Here is a 13,798-nt window from a genome sequence, read left to right as displayed (position 1 = left end):
AATCTGATTAGGGATGTTCAGCATGGGTTTGTCAAGGGCAGGTCGTGGCTTACGAACCTAATTGAATTCTTTGAGGATAACAAAACACATAGACCAAGGTAGAACAGTGGATGTAGTGTATATGGCTTTCAGGAAGGCATTTGATAAGGTTTCCATGTGAGGCTCATTCAGAAAGTAAGGAGGAAGCATGGGATCCAAGGAGACCTTGCTTTGTGGATCCAGAATTGGGTTGCCCACAGATGGTTTGCATTCTGCATGGAGGTTGGTGATTAGTGGTGTTCCACAGGGATCTGTTCTGGGACCTCTCCTCTTTGTGATTTTTATAAATTACCTGGATGAAGTAGTAGAAGGGTGGGTTAGTAATCTTGCTGATGACACAAAAGTTGAGGGTGTTGTGGATAGTCTGGAGGGTTGTCAGAGGTTACAGCAGGACATCAATAGGATGCAAAACTGGGCTGAGAAGTGGTAGATAGAGTTCAACCCAGATAAGTGTGAAGTGGTTTATTTTGGCAGGTCAAATTTGGACAGAGAATATAATATTAATGGTAAGACTGTTGGCAGCGTGGAAGATCAGAGAGATCTTGGGATCCATTTCTATAGGACACTCAAAGCTACTGCACAGGTTGACAGTGTTGTTAAGAAGGTGTATGGCGTTTTGGCGTTCATCAACCATGGGACTGAGTTCAAGAGCCAAGAGCTATATCAGAACTTGGTCAGACCCTACTTGGAGCACTGTGTTCGGTTCTGGTCACCTCACCACAGGAAGGATGTAGATACTATAGCAGATTTACAAGGATGTTGCCTGTATTGGAGAGCATGCCTTATGAGAATAGGTTGAGTGAACTTGGCCTTTTCTCCTTGGAGCATCGGAGGATGAGAGGTGTATAAGATGATGAGAGGCATTGATTGTGTGGATAGTCAGAGGCTTTTTCCCAGGGCTGAAATGGCTAATATGAGAGGGCACAGTTTTAAGGTGCTTGGAAATAGGTACAGAGGAGATGTCAGGGGTAAGTTTTTCCACACAGAGAGTGGTAGGTGTGTGGAATGCATTGCCAGCGATGGTGGTGGAGGCGGATACAAGAGGGTATTTTAAGAGACTCAGATAGGTACCTGGAGCTAAGAAAAACGGAGCGCTATGCGGTAGGGAAATTCTAGTAGTTTCTAGAGTAGGCTACATAGTCGACACAACATTGTGGACTGAAGTGCCTGTAATGTGCTGTAGATTTCTATGTTCTAAGTTCTAAATGCAAAGGTCTTGAGGTAGATAAATCACTTGGACCAGATGGACTACATCCCAGAGTCCTGAGAGAGGTTGCTGAAGAGATAACTAATACATTGGTCATGATCTTTCAAGAATCACTTGATTCTGGCGTGTCCTGGAGGACTGGACGATTGCAAATGTCACTCCACTCTTCAAGAAGAGAGGAAGGCAAAGAAAGAAAATTACAGGCCAGTAAGCCTAACTTCTGAGGTTGGGAAAGTGTTGGAGTCTATTATTAAGGATGAGGTTTTGGAGTATTTGGAGACTAAGGATAAAATAAGTCAAAATCAGCATGGTTTCTGAAAGGGAAATCTTGCCTGACAAATCTGTTAGAGTTCTTGAGGAAGTAACAAGCAGGGTGGACAAAGGAGAGGAAGTGGATGTCATTTACTTGGATTTTCAAAGGCATTTGATAAGGTGCCACACATGAGGCTGTTTAACAAGATAAAACCCTATGCCATTACAGGAAAGATACTAGCAGGGATAGCAGAAAGGCTGACAGGCAGGAGGCAGCATGGAAATAAAAGGGGCACTTTCTGGTTGGCTGCTGGTGACTAGTGGTGTTCCTCAGGGGTCGTATTGGGACTGCTACTTATCACTTTGTTTGTCAGTGATTCGGATAATGGAACTGATGGTAAAGTTTGCAGATGATAGGAAGTAGGTGGAGGGGTACGTAATGCTGAGAAAGCAATGACTTAGACAAATTGGAAGAATGGGCAAAAAAGTGGTAGACGGAACAGAGTGTTGGGAAATGTATGATAATGCATTTTGGTAAAAGGAACAATAGTGCAGACTAAATGGGGAGAAAATTCAAACATTAGAGGTGCAGAGGGACTTAGGAATCCTCGTGCAAGACTCCCAGCTGGTTAATTTACAGATTAAGTCTGTGGTAAAGAAGGCAAATGCAATGTTGGCATTTATTTCAAGGGGGATAGAATATAAAAGCAAGGAGATAATGCTGAGCCTTTATTAGACTCTAACCAGTCCACAGTTGGAGTATAATCAACAGTCTTAGAAACATAGAAAACCTACAGCACAATACAGGCCCTTCAGCCCACAAAGCTGTGCCCAACATGTCCTTACCTTAGAACTACCTCAGCTTACCCACAGCCCTCTATTTTTCTAAGCTTCATGTATCCATCCAGGAGTCTCTTAAAAGTCTCTATCGTTTCTGCCTCCACAACTGCCACCGGCGGCCCATTCTACGCACTCACCAGTCTCTGCGCAAAAAACTTACCCCTGGCATCTCCTCTGTACCTACTTCCAAGCACCTTAAAACTATGCCCTCTCGTGCTAGCCATTTCAGCCCTGGGAAAAAGCCTCGGACTATCCACACGATCAGTGCCTCTCATTATCTTGTACACCTCTATCAGGTCACCTCTCATCCTCCATCGCTCCATGGAGAAAAGGCCAAGTTCACTCAACCTATTTTCAAGGCATGCTCCCCAATCCAGGCAACATCCTTGTAAATCTCCTCTGCACCTTTTCTATAGTTTCCACATCCTTCCTGTAGTGAGGCGACCAGAACTGAGCACAGTACTCCAGGTGGGGTCTGACCAGGGTCCTATATGGCTGCAACATTACCTCTCGGCTCTTAACCTCAAACCCACAATTGATGAAGGCCAATACACCGTATGCCTTCTTAACCACACAGTCAACCTGCGTAGCAGCTTTGAGTGTCCTATGGACTCAGACCCCAAGATCCCTCTGATCCTCCACACTGCCAAGAGTCTGTCCATTAATACTATATTCTGCCATCATATTTGACCTACCAAAATGAATCACCTCACACTTATCTGGGTTGAACTCCATTTGCCACTTCTCAGCCCAGTTTTGCATCCTATCAATGTCCTGCTGTAACCTCTGACAACCCTCCACACTATCCACAACACCCCTAACCTTTGTGTCATCAGCAAATTTACCAACCCATCCCTCCACTTCCTCATGCAGGTCATTTATAAAAATCACAAAGAGTAAGGGTTCCAGAACAGATCCCTGAGGCACACCACTGGTCACCGGCCTCCATGCAGAATATGATCCGTCTACAACCACTCTTTGCCTTCTGTGGGCAAGCCGATTCTGGATCCACAAAGCAATGTCCCCTTGGATCCTATGCCTCCTTACTTTCTTATTAAGCCTTACATGGGGTATCTTATCAAATGCCTTGCTGAAATCTGTATACACTACATCTATGGCTCTATCTTCATCAATGTGTTTAGTCACATCCTCAAAAAATTGAATCAGGCTCGTAAGACATGACCTGCCTTTGACAAAGCTATGCTGACTATTCCTAATCATATTGTGCCTCTCCAAATATTCATAAATACTGCCTCTCAGGATCTTTTCCATCAACTTACCAACCACTGAAGTAAGACTCATTGGTCTATAATTTCCTGGGCTATCCCTACTCCCTTTCCTGAATAAGAGAACAACATCCACAACCCTCCAATCCTCCGGAATCTCTCCCATCCTCATTAATGATGCAAAGATCATCGCCAGAGGCTCAGCAATCTCCTCCCTCGCTTCCCACAGTAGCCTGGGGTACATCCTGTCCGGTCATGGTGACTTATCCAACGATGCCTTCCAAAAGCTCCAGCACATCCTCTTCCTTAATGCTACAAGCTTTTTTTTTCCTACATGCTCAAGCTTTTCAGTCTGCTGCAAGTCATCACTACAATCACCAAGATCCTTTTCCAGAGTGAATACTGAAGCAAAGTATTCATTAAGTACCTCTGCCATTTCCTCTGGTTCCATACACACTTTTCCACTGTCACACTTGATTGGTCCTATTCTCTCACATCTTATCCTATTGCTCTTCACATACTTGTAGAATGCCTTGGAGTTTTCCTTAATCTTGTCCACCAACACTTTCTTATGGTCCCTTCTGGCTCTCCTAATTTCATTCTTAAGCTCCTTCCTGCTAGCCTTATAATTTTCTAGATCCCTATCATTACATAGTTTTTTGAACCTTTTGTAAGCTTTTCTTCTTGACTAGATTTACAACCGCCTTTGTACACCATGGTTCCTGTACCCTACCATCCTTTGGCTAGCTTACCTTCACATTCCATCTTTAGATAGATAGATAGATAGACAGACGTACTTTATTGATCCCGAGGGAAATTGGGTTTTGTTACAGTTGCACCAACCAAGAATAGAGTATAAATATAGCAATATAAAACCATAAATAATTTAATATGTAAATTATGCCAGATGGAAATAGGTCCAGGACCAGCCTACTGGCACAGGGTGTCTGACCCTCCAAGGGAGGAGTTGTAAAGTTTGATAGCCACAGGCAGGAATGACTTCCTATGACGCTCAGTGTTGCATCTCAGTGGAATGAGTCTCTGGCTGAATGTACTCCAGTGCCCAACCAGTACATTATGTAGTGGATGGGAGACATTTCTCTCCTTATGGTTTTTAGTTGCCTTCTATTTGTTTTTAAAAGCTTTGCACTAATTTTTCCTGCAGTGCCTTTAAAAAAGTATTCACCACCTTTGAAATTTTCATGTTTTATTATCTTTCAACATTGAATTACAGTGGATTTAATTTTAGCTTTTCTGAAACTGATTAACAAAAAAACTCTCTCATGTCAAAGTGAAAACAGATTTCTACAAAGTGATCTAAAGTAATTATAAATATAAAACAGAATAATTGATTGCCTAAGTATTCACCCCCTTTAAATATGACACAGCAAATCATCACTGGTGCAGCCAATTGGTTTTAGAAGTCACATGATTAGTTAAATGGAGATCGCCTGGGTACAGTCAAGGTGTTTCAATTGATTGTAGTAAAACTACACCTGGATCTGGAAGGTCCAACTGCTGGAGAGTCAGTGTCCTGGCAAAAACTACACCATGAAGACCAAAGCAACTCTCAAAAGGTTATTGAAAAGCACAAGTCAGGAGATAAATGCAAGAAAATTTGCAAGTCACTGAATATCCCTTGGAGTACAGTTTAGTCAATCATCAAGAAATGTAAAGAATATGGCACAGTTTTAAATCTGCCTAGAGCAGGCTGTCCTCAAAAACTGAGTGACTGTGCAAGAAGGGTACTAGTGAGGGAGGCCACCAAGAGACCTACCTCAACTCTGGAGGAGTTACAAGCTTCAGAGGCAGAGATGGGACAGACTGCACATACAACAACTGTTACCCAGGTACTTCACTGGTTGTAGCTTTATGGGAGAGTGGCAAAGAGGAAGCCACTGTTGAGAAACAGACTCACTGAGATCTCATCTAGAGTTTGCCAGAAGGCACGTGGGAGGCTCTGAAGTCAACTGGAAGGTTCTATGGTCTGACAAAACAAAAATTAAGCTTTTTGATCATCAGACTAGACGCTATGTTTGGCATAAGGCAAACACTGGATGTCACCAAAAACACACCATCCCTACTCTGAAGCATGGTGGTGGCTGCATTATGCTGTGGGGATACTTCACTGCAGCAGGCCTTGGAAGGCTTGTGAAGGTAGAGGGTGAAATGAATACAGCAAAATACAGGGAAATCCTGGAGGAAAACCTGATGCAGTCTGCAAGAGAACTGCAACTTGGGAGAAGATTTGTTTTCCAGCAAGACAATGACCCCAAGCATAAAGCCAAAGCTACACAGGAATGGCTTAAAACCAACAAAGTGAATGTCCTGGAGTGGCCAAGTCAGAGTCCAGACCTCAATCCAACTGAGGATTTGTGGCTGGATGTGAAAGATCCCCATGCAATCTGACAGAGCCTGAGTAGTTCTGTAAAGAAGAATGGGGGAAAAACTGCAGTATCCAGATGTGTAAAGCTGGTAGAGACCTATCTACACAGACTCAGGCATTAATTGCTACCAAAGATGCAATCAATTATTTTGTGTTTTATATTTGTAATTAGTTTAATGTGTTGGGCACGTGGTCAAGTGGTTAAGGCGTTCATCTAGTGATCTGAAGGTCGCTAGTTCGAGCCTCAGCTGTGGCAGCGTGTTTGTACCCTTGAGCAAGGCACTAAACCACACATTCCTCTAGTGTCTGTGCGAGGAGTGGTGCCCCACACAGACTTCCAATCTGCGTCTTGTAAGGAATGAAAATGCCCGGCGCAGGCCTCTCATGGTCTGAGTCAACGTTCCCCTCCTTAATTTAGATCACTTCATAGAGATCTGTTTTAACTTTGACACAAAATAGTCTTTTTCTATTGTTCAGTGTCAAAAAAGCCAAGTTAAATCTATTATGATTCAATGTTGTAAAACAAAATATGGACACTTCTGTGGGGTGGGGGAGCTGAATACTTTATACTTTATTGTCGCCAAACAATTGATACTAGAATGTACAATCATCACAGCGATATTTGATTCTGTGCTTCCCACTCCCTGGATTACAAATATTAAATATTAAAGATATTAAAAATAGTAAAAAATAGTAAATATTAAAAATTTAAATTATAAATCATAAATAGAAAATAGAAAAATGGAAAGTAAGGTAGTGCAAAAAAACCGAGAGGCGGGTCCGGATATTTGGAGGGCATGGCCCGGATACTTTCTATAGGTACTGTATATGCCCTCTTTTGGTTTTATGCTAGTTTTGACTTACCTTGCCAGCCATGGTTGTCTCATTCAACCTTTAGAATACCTAATCTTTGGGATGCATCTATCCTGTGCCTTCCAAATTGCCCCCAGAAACTCTAGCCATTGCTGTTGCCATCATCCCTGCTAAATATACCCTTTCAATAAACTTCAGCCAGCTCCTCTTTCATGCTTCTGTAATTTTCCTTACTGTAATACTGATACTTCTTGCTTTCTCTTGTCCTTCTCAAACTGCAGGGTGAATTTTATCATATTATCATCACAAACTCCTAAGGGTTCCTTTACCTTAAGCTCCCTAATTGAATCTGGTTCATTACACAACATCCAGTCCAGAATCATCTTTCTCCTCATGAGCTTAACCACAAGCTGCTCCAAAGTCATTTCATAGGCATTGTACAAATTTCCTCTTTTGGGATTAGTCACCAACCTGATTTTCCTAATTTACTTGCAGATTAAAATCCCCCATGATTATCATACATTGCCCCTATTACATGCTTTAGAATTTCCCATTGAAATTTATATCCCGCCTCCCGGCCACTGTTCAGGAGCCTGTATATAATTCCCATCAGGGTCTTTTCCCCCTCGCAGTTTCTTTATTTACAAGGATTCTACATCTTTTGATCCTATTTCACCTCTTTCTAAGGATTTTATTTCATTTTTATCAACAGAGTTACCCCAGACCTCTGCCTACCTGACTGTCCTTTTGATACAAGGTGTAACTTGGACATTAAACTCCAAACTATGATCTTCTTTCAGCCATGACTCAGTGATGCCCACAATGTCGTATCTGCCAATCTCTAACTGCACTACAGGATCATCAACCTTATTCTGCCTACCGCGTTCATTCAAATATACTGTAATACTTTCAGCCCTGTATTCATCACTCTTAGATTTTGCCCCCATGTTACACTTCATCTCATCCCACTGACTGCAATTTTGCCCTATCAACTATTGGAAAGATCCTCTCCACATCCACTCTATCCAGGCCTTTAAATATTTGGTAAATTTTAATGAGATTCCCCTCAATCCCGATTTCCTCATGAAACCAAAGTAGTTACATTTCTACTGCGACTACTTAAAACTTCCTGTTGCAGTAGCATTAAAATGGGGAGGTTATTTTCTATCTAAACGTCAAATTATAGTATATTGAATTATAGTACCATCATAAGGTAAAGCTTAATATTAATTTAACATCAGTAAAAGATGTACTTAAATTAGTGGAAAATACACTTTAAACCTGATCACAGGTTGATAAATGCTGAACTAATCAATAAGGAAAAATATTGCTCAATTCAAAGTTCTTATAAATGTTATAAAATTATAGAATAGATTGTCAAAATCTTCACCCCAGGACAGGGGTGTGTTTAACTAGACTGCATTGGTTACAAGTGAGGGGAAGTAATTTCACAGGGATCTAAGAAATAAGTTTTATCAGAAGGTGTTGAATATCTGAAGCAAGTTACTTAAGCAAGTGCTGGAGGCAGATACTGTTGTGAAGTTTAAAAGGTGTTTAAACACTTATGGATAGAAAAGGCAGAGAGAGAGAGAAAGGTTTAACATGGCAAATAGGATTGTGTAGATGGGTGTCACAGTCAGTATTAATGAAGTGGTACGATGGTCCTGTTTCTATCTTGTATGATTCTTATGGAGTCTGAAGTGTATCAAGGTGCCTGACTGGGTAAACTGACATCTAGCAAAGCCATGGATTCCACAAGTGTCAGCCATCTAAATTATTCCATGGCACTTTAATATGATTGGGCCATGTCTATAATGATTCCATTATTGATGTATTTTCTAGAATCAGTAAAACAAAACACAGTATAGCAGAAACTCTGGCAGGAAAAGGTCAGCAAGTTGGAGGGACTAGCTGTTTCTACCTGTATAGTCCGGGTCATACTTTCTGAAGGCGGCAATAACTCCAGATTTGTGGGCAAACAGCTTTTCACGCAGAGCTTTCAGGGCAGATTCTTCAATCACACTCACTCTTGGAAAGGAACAGAATAAGCGATTCAATTGCTTAGAAAGTGTGTTAAAGACATCTATCAAACTTAAATTGTCTGTGTGACTGGACATTTAATGTAAATTTAACCCGAGCAGTTGTTCACAATAACCAACATCAATTGATGGACAATACTCTAAATGAAACAAAGCTGTCAAAGAACAGTGTGTAGAGAGTTTGTCTTTCTGCCTTCTCTTTGTATGCCCAATAATCATTTCTAAGAATGTATTACAAGTGGGAACACACAAATCAGGCCCTAGAAAATGTTACATGGCTTAAAAGAGCCATTAAATGTTGGATGGGGGAGTGGCCATGCAAAGGCCCATTTCCAGCAACAACCTTCCTCCCTGGTAATAATCGATGTGCACGAGGCCGTGCTTCTGAAACATATTCTGAGCTACGTCGGTGACATCTCTAATCCATGAGCTTTTATTGTAACTAGTAAGCACATTCAGCTCCAGAACCTGATTAACTGAAATGGAACAATTTTAGCACTCATTCCTGGGTGCCTCAATGCCCATAAGAAGTTTGTCTCTGTTTGTTTGCTGGGATTTTCACCACCACCCCACCCCCCCCACACATAATAAATGATGTCACCATACTGATAGTATTTTGCCCTCTCTGGCCTGACAGACAAGAGTCCAAAATGCCACCAGCTTTCACCCTAATGCCATGTTATTCTCGCCACATCCACACTCCCCCCATTACACTGCTCACCTATGCTTAAGGGGAATTTGTAGTGACACATTAACCTGGCATTCTGCGTCATTTTGGGATGTGAGAGGAAGTAGAGGAAACAAAATAGTCACTAGGAGAACCTGCAAACCCAGATTCCCAGAACTGATGGACTCACTTTCAATGAATCTTCATCTCATGTTCTCAATGTCTATTGTTTATTTATTTATTTTTATTATTTCTTTCCTTTTCTATTTGCGCTATCTGTTGCCTTTTGCACACTGGTTGAACACCTAGGTTGGTGTAGTCTTTAATTGATTCTATTACAGTTATTCTTCTATTATGTATTTACACACAAAAATGAATCTCAGGATTGTATATGATGGCATATAAGCATTTTGATAATGCATTTACTTGGAACTTTAAACAATCTGTCTCTCTGCATCATTGGGTACTCATCTACCCTGTCAGTCTGTCAGCATTTCATGTAAGATCACCTCAGATTTTTCTAAACTCTACAGATATGGGCTACTCAACCTGTAAGGGGCAATTGAGGGGAAATTTTATTTACACAGAGAATGGAGGGTGACAGCAGAATCAGATATGATAGTGGTGTTCTAGATGCACATGTGTATGCAGGGAATGAAGGGATATCAATTATGTGCAGGCAGAAAGGATTTGTTGTATTTGGCATTGTGGTCAGCAGAGATATTGTGGGATGAATGGGCTGTTTCTGTCTTCTGTACAAACACCTACCTTTACGTATGAGCACCAAAACTGTGCTCACTAGCCGAGGTGTGACAGCTGGCATTATAAGGACAGCTTTGTGCCCTGGGTGTTGTACACTGCTTCCTGTTCTGTATACTGCACATAATCATAAGCTCATAGTCACAGACCCCTTTTGTTGAAAAGCCACCCTTTGACATTGGAAGGAAGCTTACGTTTCACCTACATCTATTCCTGAAATATAACTATGTTTCTCTCTTCACTGACACCATCTGACCCAATAAGTGTTTCCAAATCTTCCTGTTTCTATTTCAACTTCCCAGCCTGTTGTTTTCTATCTCAGTCTGTGGATGGAGCAAACTACTGCAGAATGTCTCACACTCACCTTTCCTTAAGAGTCAGCTTCCTTGTTGATTTACTAACACGATATTTGACAAAGTGAGGAATCAAATCAGGACCAAGTTTGATATAAGCTCCTTGATTGCTGCCCTCTTCATAGTAATTAGAAGCAGAAAATATAGTGATAACCTACACGGAAAAGATTTCAGTTAGCCCCAGGACCTGGGTTCTTGACAAAGACCAAAGTAGTTACAAGGATGACATAAAAGACTGCAGGTGCTAGAACCTGGAGCACGTGAGGTGCTGAAGGGATTTAGCAGAACAGGCAAGGGAAATGTTTCAAGCCAAGACCCTTCACAGAGGCTGAACGGTGCAGGGATGGAGTGGAGTGGAGCTGGTAAGTGATGGGGAGAGGCAGATGAGCAAATGAAGGAAGGGCTAGAGTGAAGATGATGGGCAGAAGCTGGGTGGTGATAAGTGGAAGCTCTCCACCAATTCCAATTGACTCCTCCAGTGATTCAGATAAAAAAAAAGATAACTTTGCAAGCCACAGGAAGAGTTTGAACATTTCTACTTCACCTTTCCATTGTGGCACACTTCATAGCCGTCCTGTTTACATTCATGTGATCTTATAATTAGTTTCAAGTTATACTTTTTCAGCACCCTATCTGTGACATCTTCACCAAAGTAACAGCCTCCTCCTCGGATGGTGTTGGGCACACAGCCAGCTTGGTTTCGAGGGTCACTCCAAAGAACATCTGCAATCTGAGAACAAAATGAACATTCCCTTCAAAGATCACAGATTCCTAAAAGCTGCAAATATCCTTCTATACAAAGAAAGAAATGTTCCCTCCCAATCTCCATCCGTCACTATCTCCCCACTTTCTCACCTCTCTACCTCTCCCTCCTTTGCTCTCTCTCCCTCCCATTCTCTCTCTCTCTCTCTCTCTCACATCCCTACCCAGGTGCCACTTCCCTCACTCACTCTGCCTCCTTCTCTGTTTTGGAGAAGGAAGTCTGAGAATCGGAGTGGGAGTAAGGAGGAAGCCATTTTTGAATTTTTTCGGGTTTTTTTCCCCCCATCGGCATTCAGAGAGGCGGGACTGCGCAGGCGTGTGACGTCGGGCAATGAAGCGTGGAAGATTTAAAAGGAACACAGACAGCCTCATACAGCGGGCAGCGTAGTTTGCGGGCGGCAGAGTGAGCTGGGAGCAGAGTGAAGGCTTAAGGGCTTCGGCTCAATGGGCTTAGGCAGAAACGGGTGAGGCGAGGAAGGTTTGGTATTCATTTTTTGTTGTTATTTGAGGAGAGGGGCAGTATGAGTGTGAGGGCAGTTTGTTGTTCTCGGTGTCGGATGTGGGAGGCCCTGGAGTCTCCAAGCCTCCCAGACGTCCACATCTGCACTGAGATGCAGCTCCTAAGGGACCGCGTTAGGGAACTGGAGCTACAGCTCGATGACCTTCATCTGGTCAGGGAGAGTGAGGAGTTGATAGAGAGGAGTTACAGGCAGGTGGTCACATCGGGGCCACGGGAGGCAGACAAGTGGGTCACGGTTAGGAAAGGGAAGGGGAAGAGTCAGGTAATAGAGAGTACCCCGGTGGCTGTGCCCCTTGACAATAGGTACTCCTGTTTGAGTACTGTTGGGGGGGGGGGTGGGGGTGGGGGAGGACAGCTTACCTGGGGGAAGCAACAGTGGCCGTGCCTCCGACAGAGTCCGGCCCTGTAGCTCAGAAGGGTAGGGAAAGAAAGAGGAGGGCAGTTGTAATAGGGGACTCAATAGTAAGGGGGTCAGATAGGCGATTCTGTGGACGCAGTCCGGAGACCCGAAAGGTATTTTGCCTCCCTGGTGCCAGGGTCCAGAATATTTCTGATCGCGTCCAAGATATCCTGAAGTGGGAGGGTGAAGAGCCAGAGGTCGTGGTACATATAGGTATCAATGACATAGGTAAAAGGGGAGAGGTCCTGAAAAGAGAATATAGGGAGTAAGGAAGGGAGTTGAGAAAGGACTGCAAAGGTAGTAATCTCGGGATTACTGCCTGTGCCACACGACAGTGAGAGTAGGAATGCAATGAGGTGGAGGGTAAATGCGTGGCTGAGGGATTGGAGCAGGGGGCAAGGATTCAAGTTTTTGGATCATTGGGACCTCTTTTGGTGCAGGCGTGACCTGTACAAAAAGGACGGGTTACACTTGAATCCTAGGGGGACCAATATCCTGGTGGGGAGATTTGCGAGGGCTACTGAGGTGACTTTAAACTAGAATAGTTGGGGGGTGGGAATCAAATTAAAGAGACGAGGAGAGAAGAGGTTAGTTCACAACAGGGGGATGGGAACAAGTGCAGAGAGACAGAAAGGTGTAAAATGAGGGTAGAAGCAAAAAGTAGTAAGGTGAAAAGTAAAAGTGGCAGGCCAGCAAATCCAGGGCAAAAATCAAAAAGGGCCACTTTTCAACATAATTGTATAAGGGCTAAGAGTGTTGTAAAAGCGAGCCTGAAGGTTTTGTGTGTCAATGCAAGGAGCATTCCTAACAAGGTGGATGAATTAAAAGTGCAGGTTGTTATTAATGAATATGATATAGTTGGGATCACAGAGACATGGCTCCAGGTTGACCAAGGATGGGGGCTCAACATTCAGGGATATTCAACATTCAGGAGGGATAGACATGAATGAAAAGGAGGTGGGGTGGCGTTGCTGGTTAGAGAGGAGATTAACGCAATAGAAAGGAAGGACATAAGCTGGGAAGATGTGGAATCGATATGGGTAGAGCTGCGTAACACTAAGGGGCAGAAAACACTGGTGGGAGTTGTGTACAGGCCACCTAACAGTAGTAGTGAGGTTGGGGATGGTATTAAACAGGAAATTAGAAATGTGTGCAATAAAAGAACAGCAGTTATAATGGGTGACTTCAATCTACATGTAGATTGGGTGAACCAAATTGGTAAAGGTGCTGAGGAAGAGGATTTCTTGGAATGTATGAGGGATGGTTTTTTGAACCAACATGTCAAGGAACCAACTAGAGAACAGGCTATTCTAGACTGGGTATTGAGCAATGAGGAAGGGTTAATTAGCAATCTTGTCGTGAGAGGCCCCTTGGGTAAGAGTGACCATAATATGGTGGAATTCTTCATCAAGATGGAGAGTGACATAGTTAATTCAGAAACAAAGGTTCTGAACTTAAAGAAGGGTAACTTTGAAGGTATGAGACATGAATTAGCTAAGATAGATTGGCAGATGATACTTAAAGGGTTGATGGTG

At 42.8% G+C, this 13,798-nt stretch overlaps 1 protein-coding gene across 1 annotated transcript in view; it reads right to left on the bottom strand.

Moving 5' to 3' along the window:
- The window catches only part of ppef1 (protein phosphatase, EF-hand calcium binding domain 1), a 151,671-nt gene that overhangs the window by 66,646 nt on the left and 71,227 nt on the right, over positions 1-13,798 (bottom strand). The window contains exons 9-11 of the mRNA XM_063052536.1: positions 11,126-11,311; positions 10,593-10,735; positions 8,685-8,791 (exon numbers count right to left, since the gene is read on the bottom strand). Of these exons, the coding sequence (XP_062908606.1) occupies positions 8,685-8,791; positions 10,593-10,735; positions 11,126-11,311 (436 nt within the window). The remainder of the gene's footprint in view (positions 1-8,684; positions 8,792-10,592; positions 10,736-11,125; positions 11,312-13,798) is intronic.

This window comes from Mobula hypostoma, chromosome 6 (genome assembly GCF_963921235.1).
Source record: "Mobula hypostoma chromosome 6, sMobHyp1.1, whole genome shotgun sequence".
Taxonomy (NCBI): Eukaryota; Metazoa; Chordata; class Chondrichthyes; order Myliobatiformes; family Myliobatidae; genus Mobula; species Mobula hypostoma.
This window is presented reverse-complemented; position numbering and strand designations above follow the sequence as displayed.